Raw genomic sequence first — 20299 nt, 5'->3', positions numbered from 1 at the left:
CTTGCTGCTTCTGCCTTTAGTACCACTGTTTTCATTCCATGTTTATACTCTGGGACTGCAGAAGCAAAGCTTTTCTCCACTTCAAATCTCTGGCCAGCTCTAGAAAGTGCATGTGTGGATCTCTCAGTGAGACCTTCTGCAAATAATCTCAGTGGGAGACCCTCTAGCTATTTGATAACATTAGATGAGCTTATATTCAAAGAAACTTCAAAGCTATTTATTCTAGAAGATTCTTAGGAAGAGTCAGTAATTTCAAAAGAAATCTAGACTTACATGCAGGGATATGCAGGGTATAAACCTTATTGATGGCTCAGGAAACAGGTTTGAAAGAGCTTCCGGTACACAAAGGGGATTCTTCTACTGCAGCCGCTTTTGAAAAGCTAAGGCAGAGTCAGAGTGAGGAACACAGAAGCATCCAACCGCTTCTGCCACGTAAGCATGCTGAGGCTGCGGAAAAAGGGTGCGTCTGACTGTAGTCCGGGAGAAAGGGATGGGCTGGCAGAGGAGGAGGAGAAAATGCAGAGGGTATAAGTCTTGTAAATGCTCTAATTTTAAAACTGATGGTAAGTTATGCCATTTCCCTCTAACAAAAATGAGGTAGGATTCGCTATTTTCAAGGTTAAAAAAAAAAAAATCCTGCGTACAAGGGTAACACTGTATAAAATGCATGAAATTTAAAAATTGATACTTAGTATTTGCATGTATTTATGGGGTACATGTGATGTGTTGAGACAATCATACACTGTGTAATGCCCAAGTCAGGGTATTTAGGGTATCCGTCATCATTATCATTTCTTTGTGTTTGGAACATTTCATATCTTCTCTTGTAGCTATTTTGAAGTACACAATATATTATTGTTAACTATAGTCACCCTACTATGTTATTGAACACTAGAACCTATTCCTTCTGTCTAACTGTATGTTCGTATGCATTAACCAACCTCTCCTCATCCCACCCCACCCCACCTCCCACCATACACACGCATACCTCTCCTAGCCTCAGGGAACTATCTAAAGAACCTAGAATTAAAGATGTATTAATCCCTGCCCTGACCCTTTCCAGCTCTGGAAGCTTTCCTGATCTTTCCTGAGTAGGTCGCTTAACCCGTGGAACACGTTTCCTCTTTCTGTGTGAAGTAAGGGGTTTGGATTAAGTAATCCCCGAGGCCCCTTCCTGGATTCTCCCTAAGGATTGGTCCAGAGCAGAAACCACTGCCCCGGAAGATAAGCTTGATGAGCCACACCACCGACTCTTACCTAAGACGTTCCTTCATTAAACATATCTGATCAGTGGACCTTATGCTGTTCTTCTGTAGCATAAATTTTGGATGGTTTAGTTGAATTTCCGAATAAAGCAAGGAGTGGGTGGGCGGTGGTGGGAAATCCACACTGATGGTGTGCTCTCAGAGGACGCCTCCCCTGATGTAGCATTTATTTTGGAGAGTTTTGTGTTTTTGAGACAGGATCTTGTTCTGCCACCAGACTAGAATGCAGTGGTGCATTCACAGTTCACTGCAGCCTTGACCTCCTGGCTCAGTTGATCCTCCCGCCTCAGCCTCCTGAGTAGCTGGGACTGTAGGCATATGCCACTATGCCTGGCAAACTTGTAATTTTTGGAGAGAAATTTTAATAGGCTATGTACTCCATGCTGTGTAGGTACTGGGGTGTCACAATATAAAATGATAGTATTATGTCTGCCCTAGAAGTATGGCCCAGTCAACGTAGCCCCATCATAACAAAAATCCAAACACTCAGGACATTGTTATCCCTGTTGTTTTCCAGAGAGCCGTATAATGCACTGCTTTTTCTTTCCTGATCAGTTTGTTTGGTAGGAGAGAACTGTTGTTCCCTGTTCTCCCAGAAAATGCCAATAACTGACTCACAGATTGCCTCATCTCCAGCCAAGATTCTGTTTTGTATGTAAGCAAAGTTTTTCTCTTGATACAATAACATGTTTGACGCAACTCACATTTTGGCATATTAAGTTACTGATAAATAAGTGAAATGTTTGCTTTCAATATTAGGACCAGTCTTTGACATTAAGGTGCTCTTGTTTTTCACCTCTTTCTTTGAAATTGCTCTAAGATGATGAACATCTGTCGCTTGCTACTTGTCTAATGTCTAAATCTAATCAAAGATTCTTTATGTTAAGAATTTGAACTATGTGGAATAAGAGCAGTATCTTGCTGTGTGCTTTCCAGAAAAATCCTCAGATCATGTATCTAGAACAGGAGTTAGAAAGCCTGAAAGCTGTGTTAGAGATCAAGAATGAGAAACTGCATCAACAGGACATCAAGTTAATGAAAATGGAGAAACTGGTATGTTTCCTTCAGAATGAATGAGGATCTTACAAATGGGGTAATATGTGTGAAATTGAGCCCTGCATTTTAGAACTGTGGAGTTGGGTTAACTGCTCCTAAAGATATTTAGAAATTATACAAAAGATAAAGTTTACATTTTCTTTCCAACTTTGTTCAATATTTATTCATTGCTGCCTCCTAGAATGTTTTCTTTTTCAAGGAACACGTAAAACAGCACCCAGTCCTTGGAAAAACTACAAACAAATCAGGCTTAAATTTCAGTGGTATTTTGGATCTTCACCTGCATAAGAAAAATGTTTAAATATCTATGTAAAATCAGTACTTTAATATACCACCCACCCTTGACAGGTTTCTTAGATCCAAAACAGTTGGATACGTTTAATAGAAATGAATAGAAATGAATTTAATAGAAATGAATAGCAATACTATTTATCAAAATTCTTCATCTTGCTTCTTGTGAATTAGCATGTGATAAAAGAATCGTGGGCTGGGCGCAGTGGCTTATTCCTCTAATGCCAGCGGTTTAGGGAGGTTGAGATGGGTGGGTCACTTGAGGTCAGGAGTTCGAGACCAGCCTGGCCAACATGGTGAAACCCTGTCTCTACTAAAAATATAAAACTTAGCAGGGTGTGGTGGTGGGTGCCTGTAATCCCAAGTACTGGGAAGGTGGAGGTTCCATTGAGGTGAGATGGCACCATTGCATTACAGCCTGGGCGACATAGCAAGACTCCATCTCAAAAAAAAAATTGTGCTATAATAAGATTAATCCATTTGGACAAGTAGCAGGTGTTACCAAAAATATGAATAACATTCACTTTGCAGTGTCTAGAACAGAGAACGATGTTAGTGTGAGTGGCACGTTCAGTGTTCAGCGTCAGTCTTGGCCCGGCCCTGAAACACAGCTGCTGCCAGCCAGGACTCTAACCAAGTTGGCAGAGTTTGGCAAGGCAGCTTAAGTGATCCCCGCCCTCGCGGTGCCTTGCTGTTGACTGTCCAGCTACCACATGCTACTGGCCTCTTCTCCCCACAGTGATGAGTGACTCAGGCTTCTACAAGTGCCTCATTCAAACCCAAACCAGCCCTGGACAGCAGGGGACATGGGGGACCTCTCTGCTGCTTGGTTTGTGTTGGTTTGGCATTTGGTTTTCTTCTGGAGACTATGACTTCTGTTGAGGGAGATAACGGCCAAGCCCGTGTGTGTATATACCAGCATTTTGATTTATTGGGAAATTTTTGTGAAGGAAGGAAAGGAACTCATGGTTGTTAATGGGCCAACCTAGTATACATAGCAGTTCCTGCCGAAGGTCGTCCTGTTCGACTGAGTCTGGTATCTTCTAATCTGGTAGTCAGGGATGACTCAGATGGTCCTGTTAATAGGACTGCTCCATATGCCATTCATGCATCAAAACTTTCAAAAAATCATGTGCAATAAATCAGACTTTGCTGTAAACTTACCAACACATTTAATTTTTGATGATCTACTATTTGTTTCTTGCCATGCCCCAGAGGTATCCTGATAATATCCTTCAGCCTTGCATTGTGTATGTGTGGAAGAATGAGTTGATACAATGAGAGGGAGATCCACTGTTCCCTTCATATTTGTAAATCACAGGCCTCTGATGAAATTAAGAGACTTAGAAGCACAGGAAGTTTTCTAAGAAAGACAGCTTTCCCATGAAACCGGCACTGCCCATAATCAGCTCTGTGACGTTACCAGGACTAGTTTCCCTAGGATGAGATAATATTTAAAGGACAATACCTCCCAGTCTCAAATTCCAGGTTTTTTTCCACATTGTTTTATCTGGGAATCCTTCATAATTACTGAACGTAGACTCCTTTTCTGGAAAGTGATTTAACCTGAACAGCTTGTCTTGAGCTGCTTCTGGATAACAGGATGTCTTAAGAACAATCAGGTTCCAAACTAAGCAACATACTCAAAGCGCGTTAGTCCTGCTACAAGGACAAGGACTTAGACTTCATCCTGACGGAGCTATAATACTGCCTCTTTATAAAGCCTTACCTTTAGAAAGTGAGTGGGGGATGGAATCAGGTCTTCATCACGTTAAGTGATTAAATGTCCTCAGGCATCTTATCCTTTCATCTCTCCGCTGATAAGTTTGTATGCCTTGAAAGTTCAGCCTGCACAGGCCAGCAAGAGAACAGACCTATCTTCAGCTGACCTGAGGAGACTGGTGGCATGTTACTTCTTTGATGGGATGCTCTAAGAGCTCTATCGAATTGAAGCTTTGTATGGCCACTCAGAGGCAGATGCTGAAAAATTACCATGAAACGGAGTTCAAGTCCATAGTAAACGTTGCCAGGGACTGTGAATTGCTGGCCTGTGAGTTTTCATCAGATGTGGGAATCTTTTTTTTTTTTTTCCAGCAAAATTCACCATAAGAAGATATATAAGCTTTGATAAGTGTGGGGAGTGTGTTTGCAGGGTTTATTTCACAATGAAACAGAAAAAGGCACCAATTCTTAGAGAATTCCAAAACAACATGACCTGGAACAAATCTGTTACCCACTCGTATCAATATTTAAGTGTCCTGGCATACATGTTTTAAAAATACCCAGCTGCTCTGTTTTGCTGTTTTAAAATCTTTTTCAGTATGTTAGTGTATAAATATTTTAATATGGAATTGCATTTTCCTTAATTAAATCTCCAAAGCGTGCTTGTGTTGTGAGGTGCCTTAAGAAATGAGGGTTTTTTTTTTTTAATATTGTATAAATGTTGGAATTCTTGTTTATGCCAAGGTGGACAACAACACAGCATTGGTTGACAAATTGAAGCGATTCCAGCAGGAGAATGAAGAATTAAAAGCTCGGATGGACAAGCACATGGCAATTTCAAGGTAAAAATAAAACAGTGCTGTTTCTCCCGAGCTCCCCGCTGCCTTGCACATCCAGTGTACTTTCTGGGCACGTTCTACCCCTGCACCTCCTGGAAATATGATGGAAGCAGATGGTTAAAAGGGCATTGATTTCTCTGTGGAAAATATGATTGTAGTAGTTCATGCTTTTACCAAAGCAGCCTGAACTGTACACTGAGACCCAGGCCAGCAAGCCTGCTCCCACGGCCTCTGGCTGCCTCTGAGAATGCTTTCAGACAAAGAGCAACACAAAACCAAATAGAAAACAGCCCACAACATAAGATAGTCATAAAACATGTCGAATATTTGCAAAAGTCGCACTCAGCCTACTATGAAATTGCCCAAAAAGTACAGTTATATATTTTTTTGAGATGAGGTCTCACTCTTTTGCCCAGGCTGGAGTACAGTGGTGCGATCTTAGCTTACTGCAGCCTCCACCTCCTAGGCTCAAGCAGTCCTCCCACCTCAGCCTCCTGAGTAGCTGGGACTACAGGCACGTCACCATGCTTGGCTAATTTTTGTATTTTTAATAGAGACAGAGTTTTGCCATGTTGCCCAAGTTGGTCTTGAACTCCTGGCCTCAAGTTATCCACCCACCTTGGCCTCCCAAGGTGCCAGGATTATGAGCTTGAGCCACTACGCCCGGCTTGTATTTGGGTTTCTTAGCCAGCCAAATACCTGTGACCTTGTGCAGGATTCTGTTTTATCCCAAAGGAATGATTTTGGACTTTAAAGTTTCAAACGCTAAGAAAAATTTTTCAAGTTTTTTTTTTACATAGATCTCATGGTTTCTGGCCTTTTTCTTCAAGGCAACTTTCCACGGAGCAGGCCGTTCTGCAAGAGTCGCTGGAGAAGGAGTCGAAAGTCAACAAGCGACTCTCTATGGAAAACGAGGAGCTTCTGTGGAAACTGCACAATGGGGACCTGTGTAGCCCCAAGAGATCCCCCACGTCCTCCGCCATCCCTTTGCAGTCACCAAGGAATTCGGGCTCCTTCCCCAGCCCCAGCATTTCACCCAGATGACACCTCCCCAAAGTCCACAGACTCTCCGAAAGCATTTTGATGCAGGTCTGCAGGACTGACCCCAAGGAGGAAGGTGGGCACAAGAGGTATATCAGCACACGTGTGATCACCGTAGGGTAACGAGCGTCACCACCGCCGGAATTGCAGCTTCTGAGACTGGAACTCTGGAGGAAGACTTTTGCCTCCGTCCAAAAGATTCCTCCAAAAAAAGATTTAAAAAAAGATTTCGGCATCGACACGGACGTTGTTGCACAAAGCACTTAAAGAACGAGAGCATCTTGTTCATTGCCTTTTTCACCTAAGCATAGGGGGAAAAACTCTCAGGGCCCTATTAAGATAAAGATTTATAACCTTTGTAATGTTCTTCACCACAGACACCTTCTTGTGAGTTTTCAGTCTGACTGTGGGGGTGGGGGGTGTGAATGAAATAGATGTCACAGAGTGTCATGTGTCTGATGCGGCCTCCTTTGCTGTGTATTAAGTGTCAAAATCTGAATATATCTGGATATGTACTAATCAAATAATAATCAATCAGCATATACATTTCAGCCAAAGCCATAGAAGAAAAAGCAATAGTTGCTTGAATTATGATCATCTACCACCAACTCTGCTCAGCCCTGTAACAGGGTAGGGAGAGGGTATAACAGGAAGAGCTTTGACTTGTCCCTGTCTATACATTCTCTGTATCTTTTGGGGGTAACTTCTTGGCAGTTTTTCAGTGTTCAGCCATGTCAGTTGAAACTAGATTTTTCTGTAGATTTTTTACTTAGCCATGTGAGCCTAACACTATCCTGTAATTCATTTTCTCAGGCTATGTGTAAATGTAGAACCTTAATTTTTCTATAAAAAAACAAACTGTATAAAGAAAAAGGGCAGTACCAATGGGTTTTTCCGCCTTATTTTTACCTTTGATCTATCCTTGCAGATTTAACTTGTCGTCTTCTCTCCCATTATTCTCATTTTCCTTTTACCTTTCTCCACCATCCAGAGCCGCAAAAGCAAACCTTCTACCTCCTACCTACTTTTCTCTGGGACAAGGATAAAGGAATATGATTTTCCAGAGCCCCAGAGCCAGCTCGTCTTCCAGGTGCTGAAACCACTTTCCAAATAAACTAAAGCCTGGATTTGATATTACAAATTTTGGGAAATCTTTTAGAATAAAGAAAGAACGAGAAAAAGGAAGTCATTGGCTAGTATAATTAAGAAAGGTAGGATTCAGTGCTTACCGATGATGCAGTATTTGATAGAAGAAAGTCTGGGAGGATCGCGCTCATTTTTCAGGTACCCTTTAAGGAGTCCCTCTGTCTTTGGGAAAGTAGCAGAATGGTCCACTTCTTTCCCATGAGTGGAAAATGTGGCTTGTCCAACTCTCCTCCAGGTTGCATTTCAGTTTCTTTCCAAAACTTTTATTACCTCCCCTAATCCTGAGACTTTGGAAAAGGTGGAAGGAAGAACTGTTGCTTTATCTCCCCCTCCCTGCATGTGTCAACATTGTGATGTCAGTATTTACTAATCTACATTCAGTGGCTGTACAAATAACAGCTGTAGTAAGAAGAGATTCAGGATGCTAGAGGTGAATATTTGGGTCATTTACATGGACACTACATAGCAAGTTGATACTCATGTTACATGTTCTTTTAAATTAGTGATTTTGTGTCTTAAGTCTTTAACTTTCAATACTTCATCATGTATGTAACCTTCCATGTTTGCTTCTGATAAATGGAAATGTAGATTCACTGCCACTTCATATCTCTGCTCACGCTTCCAAGTTGTTCTCAATGACATTAGCCAAAGTTGGGTTTGCCATTCATCCCCTAGGCACGGTAAATCTTGTGTTGTTCCCTGCTGTCCTCCGTATTACGTGACCGGGAAATAAATCTCATAGCAGTTAATATAAAACATCTTCGGAGGGTGGGAGAGAACAGGAGAGAAGATGGGAAACAAAATAGAGAATTTTTAAGATTTTGTTTAAACCAAATGTTTCATGTAGAATGCAAAATGTTGGCACGTCAAAAATATGAATGTGTAGACAACTGTAGTTGTGCTCAGTTTGTAGTGATGGGAAGTGTATTTTACTTTGATCAAATAAATAATGCTGGAATACTCAAGAATTGCATCCTCTGACCTACCTCATTCTTCAAATTCTTCATTTTTACAGCCCTGTGACAGCACAGTAAAGATCGTATCTCCTCTTAGTTTATTTCCCAGGAATTTCCACTGCAACCGCAGAGTTGGTCATGGGCTCACAGAGCTGGAGTTAGAGGTAAGTTCTTCTTCTCTAAATTCAAAGCTATCTATGTTTGACAAAGAAATTTTGGCTGGTTGTAACAATTTCTGCTGTATAAGAAAATTGGACAAACTTGGTAAATATTTTTGAATATCGTAAAAAATGTCTAAACAAAGTTGAATGTTCTTAATCTATGCATCTATTTCATATTGAAAGCTAAACTTCTAAAAACATGTTCTAGTTATTGAATGGACTAATCTACAATTACACCTTTGAGTGCAGCAGTTTAAAAAAATGAAGTGTACTTGAATTTTTTCAATACCTTCATAAATTAACTCACATTTGTTAAAGTTGCTACTAAGACAAAATGACATTTCTAAGCATTTGAGTCTGGAGTTGTTGCTTGTGGGTAAGTAGTTGAACTGTATCTAGTACATTTTAAAATTCTAATATATTGTGGTGATATAAAAGAGAATACTTGGTATTGACCCACGTATCACCACCACCAAGTCTTTCTGGATGTATTTTAAGTCAACTTAACTTAAAAAACACTTATCCCACTTTTTATTTTTTACAAAAACTTGCTCATTTAATAGAAATGATTGATTATATAAAATTGTTTACACATGTATAAAAACTAGGAACACGTATGTAGGTAAGCAATCAAAGTCATGCTTTCTGTTAGAAAAAAACTAGGAACACGTATGTAGGTAAGCAATCAAAATCATGCTTTCTGTTAGAAAAGTTAACACTTCTGTGAATAGACTGGATGACTTCCTTTTAGTTTGGATGTCTGGGTCGGACTCACGAGACGCTGGGGTTGGGGTTTGGTGCTTGACATCAGCCTCTGGCAAAGCACTAATAAAAGGAACCCCAAAGCTGACTGTGTACACAAATGGGCTTTCCATAAGTTCATTACATTTCCTTTTCCAAGTCAGGAAAACTCAACAGTGGTAGCTACTGTGGTCTGTCCTTGAAGATTCTGAGCAGTGCAAATGTAATATCCTGCATCAATCGTCTCAAAGTCTTCCACTGTAATGACACTCTGGGAGATTCTCGTGGTGTGTCCCATTCCTCTGTGGATCAACCTCCAAGTGTCTTGGATCGTCACAGGCCTTTCATCCTGTTTAACGACACCCACACAGACTGAAGCACGAGGGACAAGCTGCTATAAACAGCTCCCACTCACCCAACACTGTTGAGCGTTCCTTTCAGAGAGCAAAGCACATGCTTATAAAAGACTGTTTAGTATGCGTAGCTCATAAGCTGTGGAAGCTTCTACACTGGAATCATTTTAGGCTGCATTTTTTCCAAACAGCCCTTGAATTTCATTATGTTGTTTGGCACTGTCTTTCTGCCCTTTTCTTCTGTAAGGTTTTACTTAATCTAAAATGTATGCTTTTAGAACTCCAAGGAAGTGGAACTGGTATTAAGCATAAGCAGGGACAAAATTTTCCACTGGCCCCGTTCTTCACATTGCCCACTTTCTTTTCCTAGCTAAGTGGTTCTTATCTACAGAACTGAAAGTCAGTAGCCTGAAAAAGCACCCACTGTATAAATGACTAAGAGCTCCCAGTTGCTCAGATATGAGAGAGGGAGAAGTATGATTAGGCCAGTGTGCCTTAGGACTCTAGTGGGAGAAAAGTTGTACCAAGGATGGGTAAGATAATGTACTACATGACAGGATCCCTATTTCTAGAAAGTGCGATGGTTACTTTTGAGATGTCCACCCAACTCCAGTGATAAGAACATAGTATTTTCTGAATTCATGTAACAGAACTAATATATCACTAAGTGAATACCTTTTCTCATAAAATACCAAAGAGCAATGTGGTGGTGGGGAGAACCTCTATTGAAAATCATCAATGTCCTGTAAGTATGACCAACACGTTTGATAATCAAGTGCCTGGTACCAGGATGCCAGAAAACAGTATTCCCCAGAGACAGTTATTTTCTACCAATCACAGCCCACAGGCCAGAAGGATGTCAGCTACTTAATGTGTCTTGTGGAGGCCAAATCTCTTCTGGCAACAAAGGGATTATTCCGTGCTGGGAGCAGAGCTGTTATTTTAGCAAGCAGAACATGCACAAGGGCTAAATATGCTGCAACTGCTTTTATAAGAAGTCTACTTTAAAATTATTTCTGGCCTCACAGCACCTTTTTGGCGTGGTCTATGTCCTCTTGGTGGATGTCTGCTCACAGCAGCTTGCCATGGGCACAGCTTGTATAGAGAACACTCTAGCCAAGTGAAACACAGGAATAGAAAGAGCCCTATGGGCTCTCTCACTCCCCAAGGAAGCCATTTCTGACTTTGTCGCACAGCGATCCTTGGATAGGGCTACCAGAGAAACTGGGAAAAGACCACAGGGAGAAGGAAACTTCTAGCTGAACTTTGTAACAATTTTGACCAAACACAAAGTTTCCTGGACAGAACTCGGGTGAGGGGGTGAAGCAGGAGTGCAGACACAGCACAGAAACCATGGCAGGTAGGAGATGTGAAATCTGAAAGCCCTGTTTGCTTTCTTAGCCAAGAGGCTGGTAGCCTGGGACAAGTTCTCAGGCCTGCTCATCCACTGCCTGGAAACAAACTCGGTGCTGTTGGCAGGGACAGAGGGAGTGAGACCGGCCCTTTGGGCTACATGGGAGCTGGGTGAGGCCTGTAACTGCTGTCTTTCCCGCACTTCCCTGGTGACCTGCATGACACAGCAGAGCAGCCATAATCCCCTGAGGAACATAACCCCATTGGCCTGAGAACCACACCCCCAATCCCAACAGCAGCCATAGCAAGACCCGCCCAAGGAGAGTGTCTGAGCTCAGACACGCCTAGCCCACCCCCAACTAATGGTCTTTTTCTACCCACCCTGGTAGCCGAAGACAAAGGACATAATCTCTGGGGAGCTCTAGGGTCCTGCCCACCACCTGATCCTCCCTATACTACTGCAGCTAATGCTGTCTTTAAAGTGCCACCTCCTGGCAGAAGACCAACACAAAACTAGTGCAATAAACAAAACTACAACTAAGGACCCTCACAGAGTTCATCCATTTCACTCCCCTGCCACCTCCATCAGAGCAGGTGCTGGCATCCATCGCTGAGAGACCTGAGACATGAAAGGACTCTGTACAGGCACCACCAAGTACCAGCCCAGAGCCCAGTAACTCTGCTGGGTGGCTAGATACAGAAGAGAAATAACAGTCACTGCAGTTTGGCTCTCAGGAGGCCACACACATAGGGGAAGGGGGAGAGCACTGTATCAAGAGAGCACCCCATGGGACAAAAGAATATGAAGAGCAGCCCTTGAGCCCCAGATCTTCCCTCTACCATAGTCTACCCAAATGAGAAGGAACCAGTAAAACAATTCCGGTAATATTTCAAAACAAGTTTCTTTAACACCCCAGAAGATCACACTAGCTCACCAGCAATTGATCCAATCCAAAAAGAAATCCCTGAATTGCCAGAAAAAGAATTCAGAAGGTCAGTTATTAAGCTACTCAAGGAGGCATCAGAGAAAGGTGAACTCCAACTTAATTAAATCCAAAAAGATATAGGATATGAAGGGAAAAAATCTTCAGTGAAATAGATAGCAAAAATAGAAAACAATCATAATTTCTGGAAATGAAGAACACACTTAGAGAAATGCAAAATACATTGGAAAGTCTTAGCAATAGAACTGAACAACCAGAAGAAAGAACTTCAGAACTCGAACATCAGATTTTTGGATTAACCCAATCGAACAAAGACAGACAAAAAGAATTTAAAAGAATGAACAAAGCCTCCAAGAAGTTTGGGATTATATTAAACAAACAAACCTAAGAATAATTGGTGTTCCTGAGGAAGAAGAGAAGTCTAAAAGTTTGAAAGACATATTTGAGGGAATAATCAAAGAAAACTTCCCCAGCCTTGCTAGAGAGCTACACATCTGAATACAAGAAGCTCAAAGAACACCTGAGAAATTCATTGCAAAAAGATCATCACCTAGGCACAGAGTCATCAGGTTATCTAAAGTGAAGATGAAGGAAAGAATCTTAAGAGCTGTGAGGCAAAAGCACCAGATAACTTATAAAGGAAAACATGTCAGATTAACAGCAGATTCCTCAGCAGAAACCCTACAAGCTAGAAGAAATTGAGGCCCTACCTTCAGCCTCCTTAAACAAAAGAATCATCATCCAAGAATTTTGTGTACAGCAAAACTAAGCTTCATAAATGAAGGAGAGATACAGTCTTTTTCAGACAAACAAACGCTGAGAAAATTCGCCACTACAAACCCAGCACTACAAGAAATGCTAAAAGGAGCACTAAATATTGAAACAAATCCTTGAAATACACCAAAATAGAACCTTCTTAAAGCATAAATCTCATAGGACCTATAAAACAAAAACACAATAAATAAATAAAAACCAAGGTATTCAGGCAACAAATAGCAAGATGAATAGAATAGTACCTCACATCTCAATACTAATGTTGAATGTAAATGGCCTAAATGCTCCATTTAAAAGATTCAGAATGGCAGAATGGGTAAGAAGTCACCAACCAAGTATCTGCTGTTTTGAAGAGACTCACCTAACAAATAGGACTAACATAAACTTATGGTAAAGGGCTGGGAAAAGATATTCCATGCAAAGGGACACCAAAGTGAGCAGGAGTAGCTATTCTTTTTGTTTGTTTTGGTTTTTTTTGAGACGGAGTGTCACTCTGTCGGCCAGACTGGAGTGCAATGGCTCAATCTTGGCTCAATGCAACCTCCACCTCCCAGGTTCAAGTGATTCTTGCACCTCAGCCTCCTTAGTAGCTGGTATTACAGGTGCAGGCCTGTCTTATAGAGGAGTAGCTGTTCTTATATCAGAACAAACTTTAAAGAAACAGCAGTTAAAAAAGAGAAAGAGGGACATCATGTAATGATAAAAGGACTTGCCCAACAGGAAAATATCACAATTTTATATGTATATATTATATATATAATATATATACGTATATATAATATATAATATATATACGTATATATAATATATAATATATAATATATATACGTATATATAATATATAATATATATCTATATATATTACATATATGTATGTGTATATATAATATATATACGTATATATAATATATATAATATATATAATATATATAATATATATATTATATATTATATATTATATATAAATTATATATTATATATATGCACCTAATGCCAGAGCTCCAAAATTTATAAAACAATTACTGTTAGACCTAAGAAATGAGATAGACTGCAACACAGTAATAGTGGGGAACTTCAGTACTCCACTGTCAGCAATAGATAGGTGATCAAGACAGAACATCAACAAAGAAACAATGGATTTAAACTATAACCCAGAACAAATGGACTTAAGGGCTATTTATAGAACATTCGACCAGAGAACTGCAGAATATACATTCTATGCATCAGCACATGGAACATTCTCCAAGATAGACCATATCATAAGCCACAAAACAAGTTTCAATAAATTTAAGAAAACTGAAATTATATCAAGTACTCTCTCAGACCACGGTGGAGTAAATAAAATTGGAACTGAATTCCAAAAGGAACCCTCAAAACATACAAACACATGGAAATTAAATAACCTGCTCCTTAATGATCACTGGGTCAAGAATGAAATCACGATGGAAGTTAAAAAATTATTTGAACTGAATGAAAATAGCACAACCTATCAAAACCTCTGGTATACAGCAAAGGCAGTGCTAAGAGGAAAGTTCATAGCATTAAATGACTACATCAAAAAGTCTAAAAGAGCACAAATAGACAATCTAAGGTCACACCTCAAGGACTGGAAAAACCAGAACAAACCAAACCCAAACATAGCAGAACAAAAGAAATAAAGATCTGAGCAGAACTGAATGAAATTGAACCAAAAAACTACAAAAGATAAACAAAAAGCTGATTCTTTGAAAAGATAAATAAAACTGATAGACTATTAGCACAATTAACCAAGAAGATCCAAATAAGCTCAATTAGAAATGAAACAAGATATTACAACCAATACCACAGAAATACAAAAGATCATTCAAGGCTACTGTGAACAGCTTTACATACTCAAGCTAGAAAACCTAGAAGAGATGGATAAATTCCTGGAATTATACCACCCTCCTAGGTTAAACCAGGAAGAAAGAGAAACTCTGAACAGACCAATAACAAGCAGTGAGATTGAAATGGTAATTTAAAAAATTGCCAACAAAAATAAGCCCAGAATCAGATCGATTCACAAATGAATTCTATCAGACATTCTAAGAACTGGTATCAATCCTATCAACATTATTTCACAAGACAGAGAAAGAAGGAATCCTCCCTAAATCATTCTGTGAAGCCAGTATCACCCTAATACCAAAACCAGGAAAGGACATAACAAAAGAGAGAAAACTATAGACCAACATGTTTGATGAACATAGATGCAAAAATCCTTAACAAAATACTAGCTAACCAAATCCAACAGCATATCAAAAAGATAGTCCACCACGATCAAATGGGTTTCATACTGGGGTGGTTTAACATACACAAGACATTAATGAGATACACCACATAGAATTAAAAACAAAAAATCACATGATCATCTCAACAGACACACAAAAAACATTTGACAAAATCCAGCATCCCTTTATGATTAAAACCCTCAGCAAAATCCGCATAGAAGGTACATACCTTAAGGTAATGAAAACCATCTACACTGAATGGGAAAAAGTTGAAAGCATTTCCCCTGAGAACTGCAACAAGACAAGGATGCCCACTTTCATTCAACATAGTACTGGAAGTCCTCGCCAGAGCAATCAGACAAGAGAAAGAAAGAAAGGGCATCCAAATCGATAAAGAGAAGTCAAACTGTCGCTTTTTGCTGGTGATGTAATCATATACCTAGAAAACCCTAAAGACTCCTCCAAAAAGCTGCTAGAACTGATAAATGAATTTAGCAAAGTTTCAGGATACAAAATTAATGTAAACAAATCAGTAGCTCTGCTATACACCAACAGTGACCAAGCTGAGAATCAAATCAATAACCCCTTTTATAATAGCTGCAAAAAATATATATACTCAGAAATATACCTAATCAAGGAGGTGAAAGACCTCTACAAGTAAAACTACAAAACATTGCTGAAAGAAATCATAGATGACACAAATGGAAACACATCGCATGCTCATGGATGGGTAGAATCAATATTGTGAAAATGACCATACTGCCAAAAGCAATCCACAGATTCAATGCAATTCCCACCAAAACACCACCATCATTCTTCACAGAACTAGAAAAAACAATCCTAAAATTCATATGGAACCAAAAAAGAGTCTGCATAGCCAAAACAAGACTAAGCAAAAAAAAAAACAAATCTAGAGGCATCCCATTACCTGACTTCAAACTATACTATAAGGCCATAGTCACCAAAACAGCATGGTACTGGTATAAAAATAGCACATAGACCACTGGAACAGAATAGAGCACCCAGAAATAAACCCAAATACTTAACGCTGATCTTTGACAAAGCAAACAAAAGCATAAAATGGGGAAAGGACACCCTATTCACCAAATGGTGCTGGGATAATTGGCAAGCCAAATGTAGATGAATAAAACTGAATCCTTATCTTTCACCTCATACAAATATCAACTCAAGATGGATCAAATACTTAGATCTAAGACCTGAAACCATAAAAATTCTAGAAGATAACAGTGGAAAAACCTTTCTAGACATTGGCTTAGGCAAAGAGTTCAGGACCAAGATCCAAAAAGCAAATGCAACAGAAAGATAGATGGGGCTTCATTAAACTAAAAAGCTTCTGCACAGCAAAAGAAATAATCGGTAGAATAAACAGACAGCCCACAGAGTGGGAGAAAATTTTTGCTATCTATACATCTGAAAAAGGACTAACACCCAGAATCTACAAGGAACTCAAACAAATCAGCAAGAAAATAACAATCCCATCAAAAATTGGGCTTAGGACATGAATAGACAATTCTCAAAAGATATACCAAAGTCCAACGAACATATGAAAAAGTACTCAAGATCACTAATGATTAGGGAAATGCAAATCAAAACCACAATGTGATACCACCTTACTCCTGCAAGAATGGCCATAATTTAAAAATTAAAAAATAATCGATGTTGGCATGGATGTGGTGAAAAGCCAACACCGTTACACTGCTGGTGGGAATGTAAACTAGTACAACCACTATGGAAAACTGTGGAGATTCCTTAAAGAACTAAAAGTAGAACCACCATTGGATCCAGCAATCCCATTACTGGGTATCTACCCAGAGGAAAAGAAGTCATTATATGAAAAAGATATTTGAACACATGTTTACAGCAGTACAATTCACAAGTGCAAAAATATGGAACCAGCTCAAATGCCCATCAATCAATGAGTGGATAAAGAAATGTAGTATATATGCCATGGAATACTACTCAGCCATAAAAAGGAATGAAATAATGGCATTTGCAGCAACCTGGATGGAGACCATTATTCTAATTGAAGTAATTCACAAATAGAAAACCAAACATGGTATGTTCTCACTGTTAAATGCGAGCTAAGCTATGAGGATGCAGACATAAGAATGACACAATGAACTTTGGGGATTCAGGGGAAAGGGTTGGGGGGAGGGGGGAGAGAAAAAAGCCTATACATTGGGTATAGTGTACACTGCTCAAGTGATGGATACACCAAAATCTCAGAAATCATCTAAGGAACTTATTCATGTAACAGACACCTACTGTTCTTAAAAACCTATTGAAATCAAAAACGACAAAATATATTAAAAACAAAGAGAACACTCTGAAGGACCCCAGGAGGAGGTTAGATTGGACTCTAGTTGGCCCAGAAGATGGGATTGAAAGATTGAGGTGGGGGCAGGAGGAAAGAGGGAGATCCTTCATTTCCCTTTCCTCCCAATGTCCTTTTATTTTTTTTAAACTTTTATTTTAGGTTCAGGGGTATATGTGCAAGTCTGTTATATAGGTAAACTTGTGTCATGCAATGACAGATCATTTCCTCACCCAGGTATTAATATTCAGCCTAGTACCCATTAGTTATTTTGCCTGATCTTCTCCCTCCTCCCACCCTCCACCCCCAGGTAGGCCCCAGTGTGTGTTCCCCTCTACATGTCCATGTATTCTAATCATTTAGCTCCCACTTAAAAGTGAGAACATGAGGTATTTGGTTTTCTGTTTCTGTGTTAGTTTGCTAAGGATAATGGCCTCCAGCTCCATTTGTGTTCCTGCAAAGGACATGATCTCATTCTTTTTCATGGCTGCATAGTATTCTTTGGTGTGTATATACTATGTTTTCTTTATCCAGTCTACCATTGAAGGGCATTTAGGTTGATTCCATGTCTTTGGTATTGTGAATGGCGCTGCAATGAGCATTACTGTCCTTTCTTACTTAAGGGTTTAAAAAAAACAACCTGCATATGAAGAGGGTACACTGAGCAAATTGACTAATGAAACTCAATCTTTTATTTCCTGTCCTTAAAAAAATTCATTTTTAAATACACTGAAACATCTTCAAAAAAAAAACGAACAAGCCCTGGCCCCCAACATAGCCCCACGTGTTTCTTGCACTTCTGAAGTTATGGCATGTAGCACTGGGTGGGGACAAAGCTGTGAATTAAAATGGCTGGCTGAGATGCAGGGGCTGAGACGCAAGGGCTGAGATGCAGGTACAGCACTTACCTTCAGCCCTGGGAAGATCCAGGTGAACTCCACCTCCACATCGGGCTCCCCCAGGACTGTGCAGAGCACACTGATGTCGTCCCCACTTTTCACTTTGTTTGAAGAAGCCAAGATGGTTGTTGAGGGAGGGCCACTGGGAACTGGAAGCAAGCAGGAGACAGGCAGAGTGAGACCCTGAGTGTAACCTTGAAAACAAACCTGCAGATGCATTCTTTTCCGTGGAGAGAGATGGAATTTTCTGCCTTTCTCACAGCTTCCTGACCAGTGCCAGGACAGTGTGAGCCCACAACTTGGGGCTTCCTCTGAAGCCACCTTTACCTGTTGACCTTGCTGGTCTGGAATGGGGTAGGCACCAGGACTCCCAGGACAGCCTCCAAGCCTGTGATTAGGAGAGGAAGCTCAGAGGTCCATCAGTGGTCATGTGAAGAGAATGAAGAGGTGAGGGGGAAGAAGTCCCTAGGGAAGAAGCAGGGAGGAAGTACTGGGTGGTGGTGTCCACAGGGGTGGCAGGGAGCAGATAGGTGTGTGGCTGACCATCCACAGAAGAGGAACAAAAAATCTAAATGTACAGATGTGAAAGATGTTTGGGCATGAGTGCTACCTGGGTCTGCAGTGCCTTTGCCTCATCATGTTTCAGAAACAAATTTCTTCATTATGGGGAATTCACTCAACAAGCTGTCTATTTATTTAGAAATGGGGTCTCTGTCACCCAGGCTGGAGTGCAGCTGCGCGATCTTGGCTCACTGCAAGTTCTGCCTCCCGGGTTCACACCATTCTCCTGCCTCAGCCTCCAGAGTAGCAGAGACTACAGGCGCCTGCCAACAGTGGTGCAATCTTAACTCTCTGCAGCCTCAAACTCCTGCATCCTGGAGGAAAGCTCAAGCCATCCTCCCACCTTTGCCTTCTGAGTAGCTAGGATTAAAGTATGAGCCACTGCACCTGGCTAGTTTTCCAATTTTTTTGGTCTATGTTGCCCAGGCTGATCTCCAACTCATGGCCTCAAGCAATTCTCATGCCTTGACCTCCCATAGTGCTGGGATTACAGGTGTGTTAATGAGCAATTTTGATGGCAGCCTTGAGAAAGGCTATGTGCTAGCAGGTGGGCCTAGAGCAGGGAGGGAGATGGACCTGATCTGTGAGCCCTTGGAATCTGTATTCTAGCAAAGAGGCAGGACACTGAGTGAGTCATTGTATGGTTAATTTAAAATGCTGTGTTAAAAGCTATGAAGCAGAAGCCCAGAGCACTCCAAAAGGCCAGAATAGAACAGTCTGAGAGCCAGGAAGGGCTTCCTTGAGGAAGCGCTGTTTGAACTAAAATCTCAAGGCCGAGCTGCAGAGACAGGAACAGGAGAAGCAGGGAGACACCAGCAGGCTCGGAATGCCCATGTTCATGGCCCTGGGTGAGAGGCAGTGGCGGAGTGGAGGAGGGCTGGGGAGAGGAAGGGAGGGAGGAGTGAGACCTGGATGGGGAGGAGGACAGAGGTGTGAGTCCATGTGAGGCTATTCAGGCCACACAAAGGATTTGGACTTTGTTTCTGGGAGAAGTGGGAACCTACTGAATGGTTTAATTAAAATCAGAGAACGGGCACAGTGGCTCACTCCTGTAATCCCAGCACTTTGGGAGGCTGAGGTGGGCAGATCACCTGAGGTCAGGAGTTCGAGACCAGCCTGGCCAACATGGTAAAACCCCATCTCTACTAAAAGTACAAAATTAGCTGGGCATGGTGGCGCATGCCTGTAATCCCAGATACTGAGCCTGAGACAGGAGAATCACTCGAGCCCAGGAGATGGAGGTTGCAGTGAGCCGAGATCACACCACTGCACTCCAGCCTGGGCAACAGAGCAAGACTCTATATTAAAAAATAAAATCAGCTACAGTGTGGAAAATGGAGTGGAGAAAGAAAAGGTGGACATAGGGGAAATGAGAAGGTATTCACATAAGTCCAGGGCAGAGACAGTGCTAGCTTGATTCCTTTTTTGCAGTGAGGATGGAGAGAAACAGTAGGATTTGAAAGTGATTTAATGAAAAAAGTAGAAAGGATCGGGAGGAGAAGGGAGGTTAGCTTGGCTTCCAGCCGCAGGCCTGACCCCTGGGTGAAGGTAGTGCCATCACCAAGGCAGAGGAGGAGGAAGAACCAGGTCCAGGGAGGATGGCACTGAGGCCAGGG

General features: G+C 41.0%; 2 protein-coding genes across 12 annotated transcripts in view; one reads left to right on the top strand and one right to left on the bottom strand.

Annotated features, from left to right (window-relative positions):
• The window catches only part of MTUS1 (microtubule associated scaffold protein 1), a 161371-nt gene extending 153046 nt beyond the window's left edge, over positions 1–8325 (top strand). For all 11 annotated transcript variants that reach the window (XM_055348840.2, XM_055348836.2, XM_055348833.2 and 8 more), the window contains 3 exons: positions 2202–2318; positions 5079–5176; positions 6004–8325. In XM_055348840.2, coding sequence (XP_055204815.2) covers positions 2202–2318; positions 5079–5176; positions 6004–6217 — 429 coding nt within the window. In that variant the 3' untranslated portion in view covers positions 6218–8325. The remainder of the gene's footprint in view (positions 1–2201; positions 2319–5078; positions 5177–6003) is intronic.
• A 680-nt stretch (positions 8326–9005) lies between these two features.
• Positions 9006–20299, bottom strand: part of PDGFRL (platelet derived growth factor receptor like) — a 66955-nt gene continuing 55661 nt past the window's right edge. Inside the window, exons 5-6 of the mRNA XM_019032436.4 lie at positions 18132–18271; positions 9006–9567 (exon numbers count right to left, since the gene is read on the bottom strand). Of these exons, the coding sequence (XP_018887981.2) occupies positions 9379–9567; positions 18132–18271 (329 nt within the window). The 3' untranslated portion in view covers positions 9006–9378. The remainder of the gene's footprint in view (positions 9568–18131; positions 18272–20299) is intronic.

The sequence above is a fragment of the Gorilla gorilla genome, chromosome 7 (assembly GCF_029281585.2).
Source record: "Gorilla gorilla gorilla isolate KB3781 chromosome 7, NHGRI_mGorGor1-v2.1_pri, whole genome shotgun sequence".
In the NCBI taxonomy this organism is placed as follows: Eukaryota; Metazoa; Chordata; class Mammalia; order Primates; family Hominidae; genus Gorilla; species Gorilla gorilla.
This window is presented reverse-complemented; position numbering and strand designations above follow the sequence as displayed.